Source organism: Silurus meridionalis, chromosome 4 (genome assembly GCF_014805685.1).
Source record: "Silurus meridionalis isolate SWU-2019-XX chromosome 4, ASM1480568v1, whole genome shotgun sequence".
In the NCBI taxonomy this organism is placed as follows: Eukaryota; Metazoa; Chordata; class Actinopteri; order Siluriformes; family Siluridae; genus Silurus; species Silurus meridionalis.
In genome coordinates this window covers 16,603,919-16,619,928 of record NC_060887.1, presented here as the reverse complement: position 1 = coordinate 16,619,928, position 16,010 = coordinate 16,603,919, and the positions used below count along the sequence as shown (strand labels likewise).

The 16,010-nt window shown below is 37.2% G+C and overlaps 1 protein-coding gene across 1 annotated transcript; it reads left to right on the top strand.

The window, feature by feature from the left end:
• The first annotated feature begins 3,437 nt into the window (after positions 1-3,437).
• Positions 3,438-13,780, top strand: has2 (hyaluronan synthase 2). Its single transcript, XM_046846196.1, has 4 exons — positions 3,438-4,193; positions 8,227-8,853; positions 10,999-11,100; positions 11,537-13,780. Exons 1-4 carry the CDS (start codon positions 4,170-4,172, stop codon positions 12,464-12,466), a joined length of 1,683 nt encoding a protein of 560 aa, XP_046702152.1. The 5' UTR covers positions 3,438-4,169; the 3' UTR covers positions 12,467-13,780.
• The last annotated feature ends 2,230 nt before the right edge of the window (positions 13,781-16,010 follow it).

Genomic DNA, 16,010 nt, shown 5'->3' with positions numbered 1-16,010 from the left:
GCCGAAGCTGGACTGCTTAACATTCTGACCTCCTTAGCTCTATTACATCTATAATGAGGACACAACTCCAGCACCTTATTTCATCTTTTTTTAGTCAGTGCAATGGAAGTCAATGATTTAAGCATAATAATTTCATTGAACTTTTCATATCAAAACATAAACTAATCCTCAGTCTAAGACTAAGCTAAACTTATTTCTGGGTCTACTAACAGAACACATTTCATTTTGGCCCATAATTGAATAAATATCAAACTATAAGACTATAGCAGGATAATCAAAAGAGTTATAAAAATGAATACAATAAGATGCAATTGATAATGGTGATGGAATCTTCAGTAAAGTAATAAGTGTAAAAAAATCAATGAGGACATTTGCTATTAACATTTTTTCACATATTTCTTTTTATATGCAAAGGAAATGACTTTTACAACATGCCAATAACCGCAAAAGGCAGACACCAAAAAGAAAGAAAAGTAAAAGCAAAAATTGAGTTGTTTCTATTCTGTAAACTCCTGTGTTTAAAGCACTCTCTATGGTAATAATGAAAACAAAAGGGTGGAGCATGAGCATGACTCTTTTTTCTTGCTTGGTCTCTCTCTCTCTCTCTCTCTCTCTCTCTCTCTCTCTCTCTCTCTCTCTCTCTCTCTCTCTTTCTACACACACACAAAAGCCCAAGAAACACATGTCAGAGTTCCTATGGAAACAGGCACACTCCACACTTTGTAAATGCTCTCACACTCTAAGCGCAGCACACTCATTCACCGCCTGTTTGTCTGCGGATAATCATTGCTCACTGAAAGAACCAGTTATTGTTGAGGTCTGCTGACCACTAATGATAGCCACCGGATGCAGTTGTGGAAAATCTGAGCCATGACTATCATTCAGCAAGGTGCTTTCCTTGGGAGTTTAACAGGATGATCCCCTCTATTACTCATACCCCAGACATATTGTCATCATTCATCTTCAGTAAGGGCTTTATCCTGATCAGGTTGTGGTGAATCTGGAGCCTTTTCCGGGAGTAGTGGGTGGGAATACACCAGCCACAGCCTCTGGATCACCTACAATACCGACAAGGATAAAGTACTTACTGAAGATCAATGAAAGAATGAAGGAACCCTTTACCTTAAAGAGGCCAAAAGTTTTGGAGGCAACCGAATCAGTGCTTGAATTGAGGGGGGCTGGGGGGGATCCGGGACCACCATATGGCATTAGGGACGATCCATGACAAGTAAAAAAAATGTGAATTACACAACATCTGGGGACCCAACTAATTATAATATTCGATAGTCCTACATTGCACAAGAATGTCCAGCTTTCTGTTCCTCAGATAAAGTCAGTATGCACAGATAAATGTCTTGCTGTGGATGTCTGCTGAGAATTATTCAGCCTCCCATTATTTCAACTGAACAATCTCAGTAAAAATCTTTCTTTGCACAGTGTGTCATATATCAAAGCTCTTCTGCATTAACTGTTGTTTAGGCATGGCATAAACACTGTTTGCTTTAAACATTAGCAGCAAACAAAGAAAGGAGATGGTACTTGGAAGTCTTAAGCACACTTGAGTAATCTCAACAAACCATTGCCCAAAGTGAAACCTCACTTCTCTTGCTCTTGCTATACTTTTTGGAAACTCCATGGGAGTTCCTGGGAGTGAAACAATGACTACATTAGTGTCTTTGATTAAAAACAAAAAGAAAAATAGGCAACACATAGACTCTCAATGATGCCATTGTTCAGAGTGAATTCAAAAAAGATCCTTACAAGTCCACAGCACTAAAGTAAACTCTCTCTTGTGCCTTGGCCAGAATACACAGCCCGGACCCCTAGGTGGTATTTAGGGTGGTTTGGAAGTGAGGGATGGGATCCATACGCGCAGAGCACAATGCGCAGTTCTGTGCAAGCCAGATTTGGGTGATGTGATCCAAAAGCTTCAAGTAAGTCAGCAAAAACATATGGTTGCTGTTCATTACAGTCAGCTAGGGGTATAAACCAGCCTCTAGGCTTTAAACTCATCAACATCTAGCCCTCGGCGCCACTCCGGACTACTAGCAGAAGACAGAGCATTCATGTTCAGCACGCTTCCCTGGGAGTTTCTCCTACGTAGCGGAACGTAACACGGGGTTGCCCTTCCCCTCAGGCGACCCTGTAGGCCTCAAACCCTGGCTATTTTCTCTGGCTGTCATTGTGTATCCTTTCTCAAATAAACAGCAAGCCAAATTAACACATGAGGAACTGTGTCTTCCGATGAATGGAGGACTGCCAGAATGGGCTCCAGTGCTATCCCCCAGGGGGCAGAAAATCTCTTTGGTGATTAGTTGGGATTTGTTTAAAATCAAGTGGACAAGATCAGCAAACAGCTTACTCCTGCAGCATTTTAGATTCATATATTGTTTTGGAGAATATGGGCCCGTTCTGACAATTACTGTATATTAGGATCCTAAAGTTGTACCTAGCGTTATTAATGCAGTTAACAATCATAATTGTTTTGTGAAATTGGTCCAAATCCAACCATGTTAACAGAGGTTTATGTTAACATCACGGTGGTTGTAGACACTCTATGTACACCCTCAGCAAAGAAAACAAATAGCAAATGGCATATCAAGCTTTTAAAAGTCTGAAAAAACCCCAAATGATTTGTCAGGAAACAAGCAAGAATAAAGCAAACTCATTCCTGAGATCTGAGAAATTCACTCCTGTGCCATCATTTGATTGTTTTCATTTTTGATCCAGTGAACTGTTCATGAAAAAACTAGAAATTCTATTTATATATTATTCTTGTACAAACAGGGAAAAAGAGTAAAGCTGATAAAGATTCAAAAATTTGCCGTCAAATTCAACCATATCAGGTTTCACAACATTTTTGAAACTATTCAATTGTTTGAAGCCATCAACACTGGGTTTACAGAACATGCTCTTCTTTCTGTAAAATGCTGTCTGCAGGTTTACCTACAAAACTTAAACATTTCAAGAAAAGTTGAAACGCTATTCCATAATGAGCTTCTTTATCTACTTGTTTCATTATTGCTCATTTTTTTAATTTGTTTTTAAGATGATTAAAAGCTTAATGTCTTGCCATTTTTTTATTTTTTTTAGCCCAGGAAAGTACAGAGTACTGTTTCAGCAACACTTGCTCAAAAATAGACATTAAATTTGAGCTTATAAGAGTAACTAATCATTCATGCATTCATTAATGTATTTCCACGGCAGAAACGTGCGTCAAAGCCAGTAATATCCCCATGAAGTTTCTTTTTACGCGCGCCATTTTCAACAGATTTGGAGGTATATCCGTGGCGCCCCCTGCTGGTGTATAGAAGCATTGAATTTAATCCACTTGGTGGCGAATGAACTAATTGACCAGGGATGGCTATTGGCTGAAAAAAAGAAGACACACAAAAACCAACAGGATCTCAACAAAAGTTTATTATATGGTAATTATACTGACATAGGGCTTATATATTCACACATATTAAATACATAGAAGGCTAAGCATCTTGAAAATATATAGTCTTTATATTAGGGGATGTTTAGTTTCTGTGCATTAATAGTTAAACCTGTGAAATAATGTTCAAAAATTGCTGAAGTTTAACAGTTTTAAGCCTATTTAAGCTTGAGGCAAGAGGTTAGTGCTACCAGTTCGGGAGTTTCAATAAGAAGCACTTTTTTGCCTCCTCCAACAAATTTGCTCCTCCTCGCCCCCCCGAACCTTCCCCCTCATTATAACAACTCCCAAAAAGCCTGCCGGTTTTAAAAGCCTCTTCCAAATGGACACGGTACAGGAAGCTGCAAGGGGTGGTCGCATACTACAAATTACAACTTTAACGCATCATCTCACAGTTGTACCCCATTGATACCTGAAGAAACTTGAAGCAGCAGTACAGTTTGCCACTAACTTTTTTTTTTTTTTGACCCCACGTTTGGATACATTTTTAAACCATCCCTTTTATCATCTGACAAAAGAAATGACAATCAGGACGATGTGACAAGTTCTGCCAAGTGTATTGACTGAGGAGGAAGACTGTTTGCAAACCTTCACCTGTTAACGTTTGGAGACTTCATGCACGTTTTCTCTCAAGATTCCAAAAGAAGCTCGTGCTCACAAAGTTTCCTGCAGCTGCTGCCCTGCCCACGGAGCCTGCTCTGATCTGCATCCATCCTCCAAGACCACCAAGATGTCATCAAGAAGCTGCTCCAAGGTAGGGTTAAGAAATCCTCTTTTTGTATTCAGATCTGTTCCTCACTGTAGTGATCTAAAAGCGTTCAGCTGCAGAATGAATGGAGTCGACGTCAGGCTTTATCCCACTGAATCATACAGACTGAATTAATACAAAAAAACAAACAAAAAAAACCTTATACCTCATAATACATTATAAACCGTGTCATTGATTCCTGTATAAATTACAGTACCGTTTCTTTACTCTATACACACTACAGCTCCACAAAGCGCTCCAGCTGAACATCTACAACTGATGTTGCGCGCCAGCCCGTTTAACTGTAGCAACAGGGTTGCCAGATTTTGACCTACAACACGTTTAGCTAATTAGAGAATAAAAGTGAATTGTGTAATTAAAAATTGAACATCTTGAATCAAAAGTGAACTAAAAAAAAGTTTTTTGAACTACATTTTCATTTTTAGTTAGTATTGTTTTATATCAATGCAAGTAATCCTCATTTAAAACTTTAATAGTTCATTTAGTACAAAGTCTTTTAAACATTTCATTTTTGCGTAGACTCAGTAAACGATGGCAACCTATAACATTGCTTAGACAAAAAAAAAATCCCACCATTCTAACAATCTTAAACTATATATATATATATATACTAGAATATATATAAATCTGGCAACACGGTTTCTTGATGACGTTTCGTTCAGACGTGAAAATGGGTATGGCGTGGGTTAATATGGGACCGGTGTCCATGCGTAGATTTCTAAGTCAGAGTTAGAGTGTTATAGTTTTATTCTAAATTAATTTTTAACCACTAAATGCATATATACAGAAAACTGTGTGTGATGTAATTTAAAATAGCTCAAATGTGTGACGTCATGGACTTGCTTCTGATTTTTTTTTTCCCCAGTTCATTTCTGAAGTAGTAAGTTTACATAGCAATAAGATGAAAGAAGCCACAGGAAAGGCTTCAGACAGGAAGGCGTTTACACTGTATTAATCTCAGATATTAGTGGATTTCTGTCTTCAGCCTTTAAAGATCTACTGAACTGCAACTGGAAATCTTAATATCACTGTCTGATTAATGCTGTCACACACCGACAAAGTTTTTTTGTGGGGATTTTCTTTGACTCGGGCACTTATAATCCATGTTTAGATCATTTCCCATTAAAGTTAAATAATTTTTGCTAGTGGATTCGATTTAAAAGAAAATCCTAAACCATTTCAAATCCTTAACCCCAATAGATATCAAAGTGGTGCTCATTATGTGTGATCAAAATGTGTGGCAGGAATCCTAAAGAACAGAGATGGGTATTAGTCTGTGATCTAACACCCCCACTATCACTTCATCAAAGTAATTTGGGTGGCAACATACAATAGTCCTTGAGCCATCACAATTAATTTGCTTGTGATTAGGTCATATCATCAATCAACTTTAACCATGATCTCTCAAGATGTAAGGAAGCAATAGCACCATTACAGATCATTGTTTACACATGCACCAGATGTTTTATAGGTGTTTGAGTGAGTTGAAAGTGCTTCTGAAAAATGCAGCATGTCTGTTCCTTATTAGTACAGTAGAAGCAGTTTCAGGGAGAACATAGGTGAGAGAAACACTAAGCCAGACAGGGGAAGTCAATGACTGGGCAAAGTTCCAAAGTTAGACAAATGAAGCATGTGCTTGTAATCTGAGAATTCATTTAAAATGTGCCTATGGCGCTATCGCTACTTTCACAATTTAATTTATTCTATTACAATTGATTTAACTTGATAGTGAAAAAATGTCTAAGCAAATCTGAACACACTGTCAGAAATGTAAATCTGGTTGTTGATTTTTTTTAATATCAACAAAATTGCTGTCAGTCAGCAACGTCACCTGGGCTTTGGATGAATTTTGATGAAACTGTTCAGACTGAGGAGAGAACAGGATAGGACAGACCAAAAACTGACTGTGGGTGTGATTTTCTGTATAAAAAACTTTATTTCTGATTTATTTTGCCGAGAAACACAATGCTGGCTGCTTGCTGTGTCACTCACATACCTTTTTTCCAACCTGGGAATCTGGTCGAACGCAGTGAAAAAGATGAGTGAGAAGAATGATAAATGACTGTCTGGTAAAGCTACACTTTAAACATGATAACAGCCACTCAAACATGATGTAAACACGATTAAAGCCTACTTGGACTGGAAGTTAGACGAGGCATTTAGAATATTAAATTGGTGGCATATGATATCCAACCTCAGCATTAAATAGTCTGGGAAAAGAGGTCTTAAAAATGTCCATGAGGTTTACAAGATAAGCCACAAACATACATATGATATATGTATGAAATAAATATATATAGTGATATTTTGTGTGAGTAAAGCATTTCTCAGGTAAAATTGTTACACAGTGCTGCACTTCATAGCCCTGAGATTTACATGTGCTGTTTTAGAGAAAGCAAAAGTTGTAAAGAATTGCTGCTGAATAATTATCCTCTGCCACTGGGATTCCCCTTATTCTTTCCCACATATTTCCAGACATTAGTTACAGCTGTGTGTTAATGTTTCTTAAATATAACAATATCCCAAAGAGACTGTTGTAAGTCTGAAAGAAATTCCACAGACAGTAATTTTCCTTGCATCCACCATGTCTGTAAACCTGCTAGTTTTTCTTCAAGGAACAAAATCACAATGAAGCAATATACTTGTGTATTTATCAGTCTGAAGAGCACCTTTTGACCATGCACTGATGGATCAGAACAGTCCTCCTCCTTTCTACAGCTCTAGGTAAAAAAAAAAAAAAAAAGAAAAGAAAAAGTGACAAGAGTTTGAGTTGTGCAGCGCAGCTTTACTGTAGCTTCAGGGTAGTATTTCATCCACGTTTGAAGCCGGTGTTTAAGTTTTCCCCACTGAGAATGATTCAACTTTCCAGCTCTCTTGCTTTGAGACCCCTCCCTTAAGGGTCTTTAGCTCTGCTGGAATGCTGCCAGCTCTGGGAAGGCAATGCTACACATGTGCACTTACAGGGGATGAAAATGACTGTAACATTGTTACATCTTGCAATTTGGAAAGTAGTGGATTTAATATAGGGTAATGTGTTTGGTTTTGATGCACTAGGGGTAGAGGGAACCAAAAGTTTTCTCAAATGATCTTTTCACAATGTTGCTTTCTGGTCACTTAATTGAATACAATTTCAGTGAGAGTACTGCACCATCCAGGTCAATAGGACATGCCAATCAGTCACAGTTAATCAACATCAACAATGAGTTCATATTCCAGATGTGTTACTTTCAATATCACTTAATCCCTAGATTAATCTCTGTAAGCATGGGACCTGGTTTATTATGCAGGTAGCTGAGGCACTTTTAAAATGAGCACAGAGGTTCACCCAGAGTTTACGATGGAAACAGAAACATGGCAGCTCTCGCTTTTTCAGACATTAACACTGCACGTGTCACAGTCTAAGGTGGAGTTTGGAAGGTCTAGAGCGTCAACACCCAAAGTCTTGTAAACATGATGACGTACAAGGCAGTGTGCCAGTTATGCTAACTACGTACTACATTGCTGCCTAACAGTTCCACCTCTGCAAAGCTAGCGGTGTCACTTAATTGACAAGTGATAAAATATCCAGATTTGGGTGTTAAGAGTGAATAATTCAAACAGCATTTGTTAGAAAGAGGGGTCTTCCCCTGCAATAATAATACAGCGGGCCTTAAGCATTTAAATAATCTGATATTCACTGCTCGTGTCTTCCCACAGAGATATAAACAGATGATGTCAGGAGGGTGGTGCCCTGCAACAGTGTCTGCCAAGCAGATGGGAAACTGCATTAATTTGGAAACTTGGAACAAATGGCCATGGAACATGTTCAAGTTTTGAAACAGAGAAATGAGGGGGCTAATGGGAGAAATGTCCAACTGGTTAAAATATATTGCTGATTTTTGTAGATGGACATACTTTAAAGATGCATGATGGGCAAGGCAAAACATGAGCCCAATCATCCAATTGGAGCTAGCTTCCTCAACAGTTTTTATAAATTCGTAGTAAAATAAGCTAACCATAAATCTTTTATCATTTTCAGATGAAATGTGATAATCTGATCACCTACCTAAGGATTATTGGAACAACACTGTTCGGTGTCGCGCTGCTAGTGGGAATCTCTACTGCCTACATCATGGGCTACCAGTTCTTCACGACTACGGGCAATTACCTGTCCTTTGGTCTTTATGGAGCCATTTTGGTCATTCACCTCATCATCCAGAGTTTGTTTGCTCTGTTAGAACACAGAAACATGCGGCGGTCCATGGAGACACCAATCAAACTCAACAAATCACTGGCACTTTGCATCGCTGCCTACCAGGAAGACCCCAATTACTTGAGAAAGTGTTTGATATCAGTTAAAAGGCTCACCTATCCAAACATCAAGGTCATCATGGTGATTGATGGGAATAATGAAGATGACGGCTACATGATGGACATTTTTCGGGAAATAATGGGCCGGGAAAAGGCAGCTACCTATGTCTGGAAAAGTAACTACCACCAGCTAGGGCCGAACGAGACCGAGGAGTCATACACGGAGAGTCTGCAGCATGTCTCTCAGCTGGTGCTCAACAATAAGTGTGTGTGCATTATGCAGAAGTGGGGAGGAAAGAGGGAAGTCATGTACACAGCCTTTAAAGCCCTTGGGAAGAGTGTCGACTATGTGCAGGTGAGTCTCTGAACTTGGTCTTGCCAAGTTAAATAAAGCAGCTGTGGAACACAATGGCACTTTTGTGCATGGTTAAAAATGTGTCGGTTTAATGTTTGTAGTATGGAGGGCTAAGGGAAGTGGCTGTGTATTTAACATTGATGCTCTTTATTAGGAATCGCCATGAGCTGCCACTTGGGTCTTTTCAGACACAACTTTAGTCTTTTCAGGATGATTTACAGTTGATGTACAAATGGTACAAATACACAGTACAGTTTAATGACCTTCAAGGGGTTTTTTTTGTCTTGTCTTAGTTTAGAATGTCTCCCCTTAGAACATTAATAATTTATTTATGAAATATTCAGGGTTTCATAGGTGATTTTTTTCAGTTTGTTTAAGAACCTCTTTGTGGCATGCTGTAAAAAGAAATTCTTAAGGATTACAAAAATATGCCATAAGGTTATAACTGTGAAGACAAAACCAAGGTATTTGTGTTCAAGGAAACCCACTGTAGTGAAGCAAGCATCTGATTCTAGCTGTAATGCGTCCTGAAAACCATTTCATTCAACAGGAAAATTGACATAGCGAAAAAATATATTTCCTTGCTTTTTTCGAACCAACACTGTTGCTTTCCTACACAGGTAATCATGGCTGGGAATCTTGGGAAACTTTTTTTTTAATGGTGTGATTTTTGTCTACTCGCCACCTGGTTCTAATGAAATACCTGACCTTTGCTCCATGGAGACAGGCATAATTGCATTTAGTATATCACCAATCTGTCATAGCTGACTACCAAAGTGAGCTTTTTCCTAACTGTGGGGTCTGGGTAGATGATCTGACTTTGAGTTTCAACAGGATACAGTCTTTGCATAATGGCTTGCTTGTTGAATAGGGCATTGGGCAAACTGGGTTGTATCACTTTTAATCTTTGACTACAGATCCAACATTTATAGAAATCTAGATGAACGAACAACAATACAAAACCTACCATTATCAACAAGAGAGAGTATTTGCAAATTGAGACATTTTTCTAACTTCTAACTCAACAAAAATGAGACCGGTCACTGGTGATGAAACATAATGCATTACGACATCAAGTGATTTAAGTAACAAATGTGCTGCAAGGCATCATAATCCAGGACAGATAACAGTTTAATAACTAGTTAAAAAAAATTATTCTGAAAAATGAATCATTGATGTTCCAGAGTGTTTTCCCACTGACAGTTATATTATAAAAAGGTGGAATTTGTCACTTATTTTTGGACAGTTCCATAGTGACTGGGTAAATGCGTTCTAATATATTAGCATACATGCTTTTTAATCATGTATGTTGGAAAAAAACATTTCTTAAATAGAAAAAAAACAAAGTTACAGCAAATATCCTGCTTTTAAAAATGTCAATTAATTAGATACCTGTAGTAATAAAAAAATACTGCAGGCTTCTGAAGACCCGTGCCAACAAAACACCAACATCCCTGCATGCCAATTCATGGTCAGTCCATTTTCAGTGGGCTACAAACATAATCATGCCCAATAAAGGCATGAAAGGGAGTCTTTTAGCAGCACACAAAGGGTATCAGTATATAACAGAATCTCAGAAAAGCTGCTTGGCAGAAAAAAAAACCTTCATATCATAATTGCTATTTTTACCCAATGTTTTAACCATGTATGAATCTTGTCCTGTATATAACCTTTTATATCGTTACACAACAGCTAAAATGTCATTAGAAAAGTTATTGAATATTACTATAGACATATGACTATATAATTCCATGTGTATGTGTGTGTTGGTGAGGTGGTAGATGCAGGTATCATCAAAGTGTGTTTGTTAGAAATAAATGTAGTTCTTACAGCAAGCCAGGGACAAAATACAGGAAATAACCAAAAAACAATCTAAACGTAATAAGGAACAACTGCTGAGATTCTCTTTGTCTACTAAAACACACTTTTATTACACAAACATGTCAGGACTAGCACACAACAGGTGAAGTTAATTAACAGCCATAGTAACAGAGTAACCAGTACAGGAAGCAAAGATCTTATATCTATCTATGTACATTGATGATGAAAATAGATTATGATATTAAATCATGATAATGATAAATAAATGAATGTTCAGTGTTTGTGTGTTTTCTAAAAGGTGCATATGGTTTGATGTGCTTCTAGGTGTGTGACTCAGATACCATGCTGGATCCTGCCTGTTCAGTGGAGATGGCGAAGGTTCTAGAGGAAGACACCATGGTGGGAGGAGTTGGGGGAGATGTTCAGGTATTTTCCAACTTCTATATTTATTTCATGTCCTACATCTTCTATTACATATAACCAGAAATGGTTAGATGATAACTTAAAATCACACATAATAATACAATTCAGGAATATTTTGATGTGGATGTTGTTGTAGTTGTAAAAGGTTAGTGGGTGGATTTGGTTTGATGGCTTCTAGACATCTGGAAATATCTGTCGCACACTCCACACCACAACCTTTTTCTATGTACACTTATACCTATATTGATGAGCATCCCATACAGTCTTATAATAATTCCCACAATCCTGCAGGTTCTCTGCTGTGACTGTCCGTATTTGATTTCCATGTACTGTATTTCCATTTGTGAAGTATAATCAGGGATCTCATATAATAACTCAATTTAAACTAAACTTGGTACCAGTAATATTTACTAATGCATGGTTTTGTTTCTCTCTATAGATTCTGAATAAATATGAATCTTGGGTGTCCTTCCTGAGCAGCGTGCGGTACTGGATGGCCTTTAACATTGAACGAGCCTGCCAGTCCTACTTCGGCTGCGTGCAGTGCATCAGCGGGCCTTTGGGAATGTACAGGAACTCTCTTCTCCATGAGTTTCTGGAGGACTGGTACAATCAGACGTTCATGGGCAGCCATTGCAGCTTTGGTGATGACCGACATCTCACAAATCGCGTGCTAAGCCTTGGCTATGCTACTAAATACACAGCACGCTCCAAGTGCCTGACCGAGACACCTATCACATACCTGCGCTGGCTCAATCAGCAGACACGCTGGAGCAAGTCGTACTTCCGAGAGTGGCTCTACAACTCTTTGTGGTTCCACAAGCATCATCTGTGGATGACCTATGAAGCTGTTATAACTGGCTTCTTCCCTTTTTTCCTCATTGCCACAGCCATTCAGCTCTTCTACCATGGTCGCATCTGGAACATTCTTCTCTTTCTACTGATTGTACAGGCTGTGGCGCTTATCAAGTCCACCTTTGCCAGCTTTTTGCGAGGCAACATTGTCATGGTCTTCATGTCTTTCTACTCAGTGTTATACATGTCCAGTCTTCTACCAGCAAAGATGTTCGCGATAGCCACAATAAACAAGTCCGGTTGGGGTACTTCGGGAAGGAAGACAATAGTCACCAACTTTATTGGCCTCATCCCGATCTCATTCTGGTTCACAATTCTATTTATCGGCATCCTGTATACCATTGCCCAAGAGACGCGAAAGCCTTTTCCAAATTCTGAAAAGATAGTCTTAATAATAGGTGCAATAGTGTATGCCAGCTACTGGGCGGTGTTTTTGACTTTGTACATGGTTCTTATAGCAAAGTGTGGCAAAAGGAAGAAGGATCAGCAGTATGACATGGTGCTCGATGTCTGATCTTTCTCACTGTGTTGTCCCTCCTCTTTCAAAGTTTACATTGTGAACAGACTATGTTCTTTATAGGTGACAATCAAATGACTCAATCAAAGAGAGCTACTATTGCTGCTGTGACTTGATACCAAGGACATTTCTTTAAAATTAATAAGAAAACACCAAAACCAGAAACGAGGTTCAAACCTTGGACTTGGACTGTTCTGAATTTTATACTCTATTTTTTTTCCCCAAAACCACCAACTAAACTTTCTTTTCCTTTTTATCCATGAGACTGTTTTTTCTATGCACTTTTATATCTTTCTCTCTTTCATCAGACATAATGCTTGACATAGAACTCAATGAACAAATACCTCATGGTGATGTTTGCATTGTGTGATTGACTGGGATGCAGTCAAGGCTCATTCATTTAAAATAATTTATTGTTGTTTTTTTTTAAACCTTGTTTTATATATAAATATAAACTTTTTTTAAATGAAGGCCAACCAGAATGTGTTGACCATGCTGTATTTTGTATGTGCATATTGTATTTCTTCTCCTTTTATATAGACAAGTTTATTTTTTCTTATCCATGAAAGATTCTTTATTTTCAGTCATAAATATTTGAGAAAATGCATTGTGCATTTAACTGTTATTACAATGAATTGTGCATCCGACCAAAAAAATGTGAAGCTGGGTTTTGTGTTTGCATTGATGGCAAGAAAATGCAATTCTAGGAAGAAGACTAACCTGTGTTATCAAATCAAAGTATTACCTGACAGGAATACCAGCATATTTATATAAAAAACACTCTGTGGTTCATTGTTTGTTTGTATCTGATTTATTGTATTTTTGTACATATTTTATATTTGGCCTGTAAACTGTTATGAGGACTGATCAAAAATTTATAACATTTCAGACAAAAAAAGTATTTGCACACAGATATACACAGATGGATGTCTAAATCATTTCAAAGTCCAATGCCATAACTTTACTTTGTGGTCACACCATGACTTCTTCAATGTGATATGTTTTATTTTATTTATGATTTAAATGAGCCTATTGACAAGTATCTAATAATGCTGATGCTGATTTGAGACATATGAATACTAGATGTGATGTCAAAGTAACTGACCTGTAAACCCAATTACAGGCTTGTTTCAAAATTTTTAAGCTCAAAAGCAAATGAATCGACTGATGGCTGGAATAAAAAGTTGACTATGAAAGTATTTTTTTTTTGCAGTTTAATTATACCAAATGTTATGTAGGCAGTATTATTATAAAGCACTTTTTGTGTTTGTGCCAAATTGAAAACATTGTTTGTTACTATGTATACATAGTTTTTTTTTTTTTTGTTATTTTTTTTTTTTGTAAACATTATGTTTTTGAAAAAAATCTAATAAAATAGATTTGATGACTTGATGGTGACCGATTTCTTTTTTCTTTCTTTTTTTGGAATGACAAGATGTCCGTTTATAGAAAGTAAGATCTTTGTATAAAGCAGAATAAAACACTGGTATTTTGAAGGAAAGTATTTGGCCAGCATGAAGGGGGTTTTCACTAATGTTAGCCTGTGTGTTACACACCAGGACCTTGTGATTTCATCAGTGATGAGAGGGGGAACAGAGAGCTTTATCTCACAAAACATTTCCATGGTGAAGTGTGTTTGCAATATACAAAGAGGGTGGGGTGGGAGAAACTAGAAAATGGGTCAGGACATCAACTATATTAGATTTTCTTATAATGCAATTCTGTTAAATGCTAAATTCTGATTGGTTCATTTATTTATTTATTTATTTTTTGATACTTTCTAGAACTGCATGGCTTTAAAGTAGTTGTGGTTGCATGGTTTATATTAATGCACTCATTCTATCCTATCATTGTTTTTATATTAACAGCATACACTGGGAATTGTATGGCAGATGTTTCACATTAAAAACGAATTAAACTATGTATTTAATTGCTGAAATGCTTTTCCAGGGTGTTGAAAAAGCAGTTTTGAAAGGAGTTGCATATCAGGATTTTGTAACAGTCAGAATTAAAACCATTTCTTTAAGCATTACTTTAAGCAGCGGGATTTGTACTCAGAGGTTTCTCAGTATCAGGGTGCACTTTATTTGGTTTAACTTCAAGAAGAATGGAAAAGATAAGAATTAACTTGCAAATAATAAAAAAAGTAAGAATAATTATAAATGAATGAGGTGTAACTATCAATTCTTTACAAAATAAAAATGTATGTATAAAGATGTTTGAACTTGGCTTGGGCATATTACACCACCCCGATAATCAATTATTTTCTAATATAAATAAGTCCTGTCATATTATATTGTTTACAAACCAGGAACCCGGAAATAAATTATTTATTTTACATTGTAATTCAATGTATAGTATAGTTCTATAAAAAAGTAACCTAACAATGTGTCCTCCACAACTGTGACTTGTATCTGGAAGCTGCTAAATTTAGGAAGCTGTCTAATTCCGCATTCAGCAGAATCTTTTTCCCAGAACATTTATAATCTTGGCAAGGACACTGTCTCCACTCTAAGACTTCTACAAGCAGCCCCAGGTAGAACAGGACTCGTGGAGTGGAAGTGATCAGAGAAAGTAAAGCAAGGATTTCATTTTTTTTTTTTGTATTATTATAGAGATTTAATCTTATTTCATTTCACCTTGCCACTTCTCATACTTTTAAAATAAAACAGCCTAGGCTCTTACAGTGTCTGGAGCAGATGGGTTTAGGATCTAGCGCTTTCTTACAACCTTTTGACAACTGTTGCAGTGTTATTGAACATTAGAGGAAGAGCACTAACTAAACACAAACAAAACTAACAACATATTTCCTGCAAATTATTTGTGTTTTCTCCTGTGAGAAGGCACGACTGCCGGCTGTCAAACAACACCACTCTGACAGCAGGCTAAGAACTGTTAACTGTTGAACGTAATGCCAATTGGTAGGCTGCAGTGAAAAAAAAAACATTTTCTCCTCAGAGTTCCCAGTGCTGTTGGCAATCTTATGAACAGACACAGTGGTACTTTGCCGTAAGGAGCTCTGAATCATGCAGCAGTGTACAATTTGTTAGTGATGTAAAAAAAAAAAAGCCTGATGCCATAAAGATAACCCTAGTAGTTTAAATGCTGTGCGCTTTTAATGGAACACAACTGTGTAATCAAATGTTGGAAGGAGGGATGGCAGCTTTTCTTTTTCTATGACGCTAGTACTGATGCATTTTGGAGCAATCTCCCATTTCATGGAGAATGCCTACATGCTTAGTTCAATTTTAGATTTGGACACTATTATTAACTTAGTTCTTTTTTGTTATTCAAGACCCATAGTTCTGTTTTACTGTAATGTCTGAAAGTGAAGAGAAGCAGAGGGTGTCTTTTTTGTAAAATAAAATGAAATTAAATAATGCATTGGCAGATTAAACAGCTACTTATGTATATTTAAATATTTGATCTGAATGATAATCAGCATATGTGCTGGGTATTACTATATGCATCAGTTGTACTTTACAGTATTTTGAGTCATGTCTGACCTAGTGTCACTTAGAGTCTAATTTCTTTCTTAAAT

Coding starts and splice junctions, on each gene's coding strand:
- has2 (XM_046846196.1), top strand. CDS start 4,170: ATGTCATCAAGAAGCTGCTCCAAG. Junction 4,194..8,226: donor CATCAAGAAGCTGCTCCAAG/GTAGGGTTAAGA, acceptor TATCATTTTCAG/ATGAAATGTGATAATCTGAT. Junction 8,854..10,998: donor AGAGTGTCGACTATGTGCAG/GTGAGTCTCTGA, acceptor ATGTGCTTCTAG/GTGTGTGACTCAGATACCAT.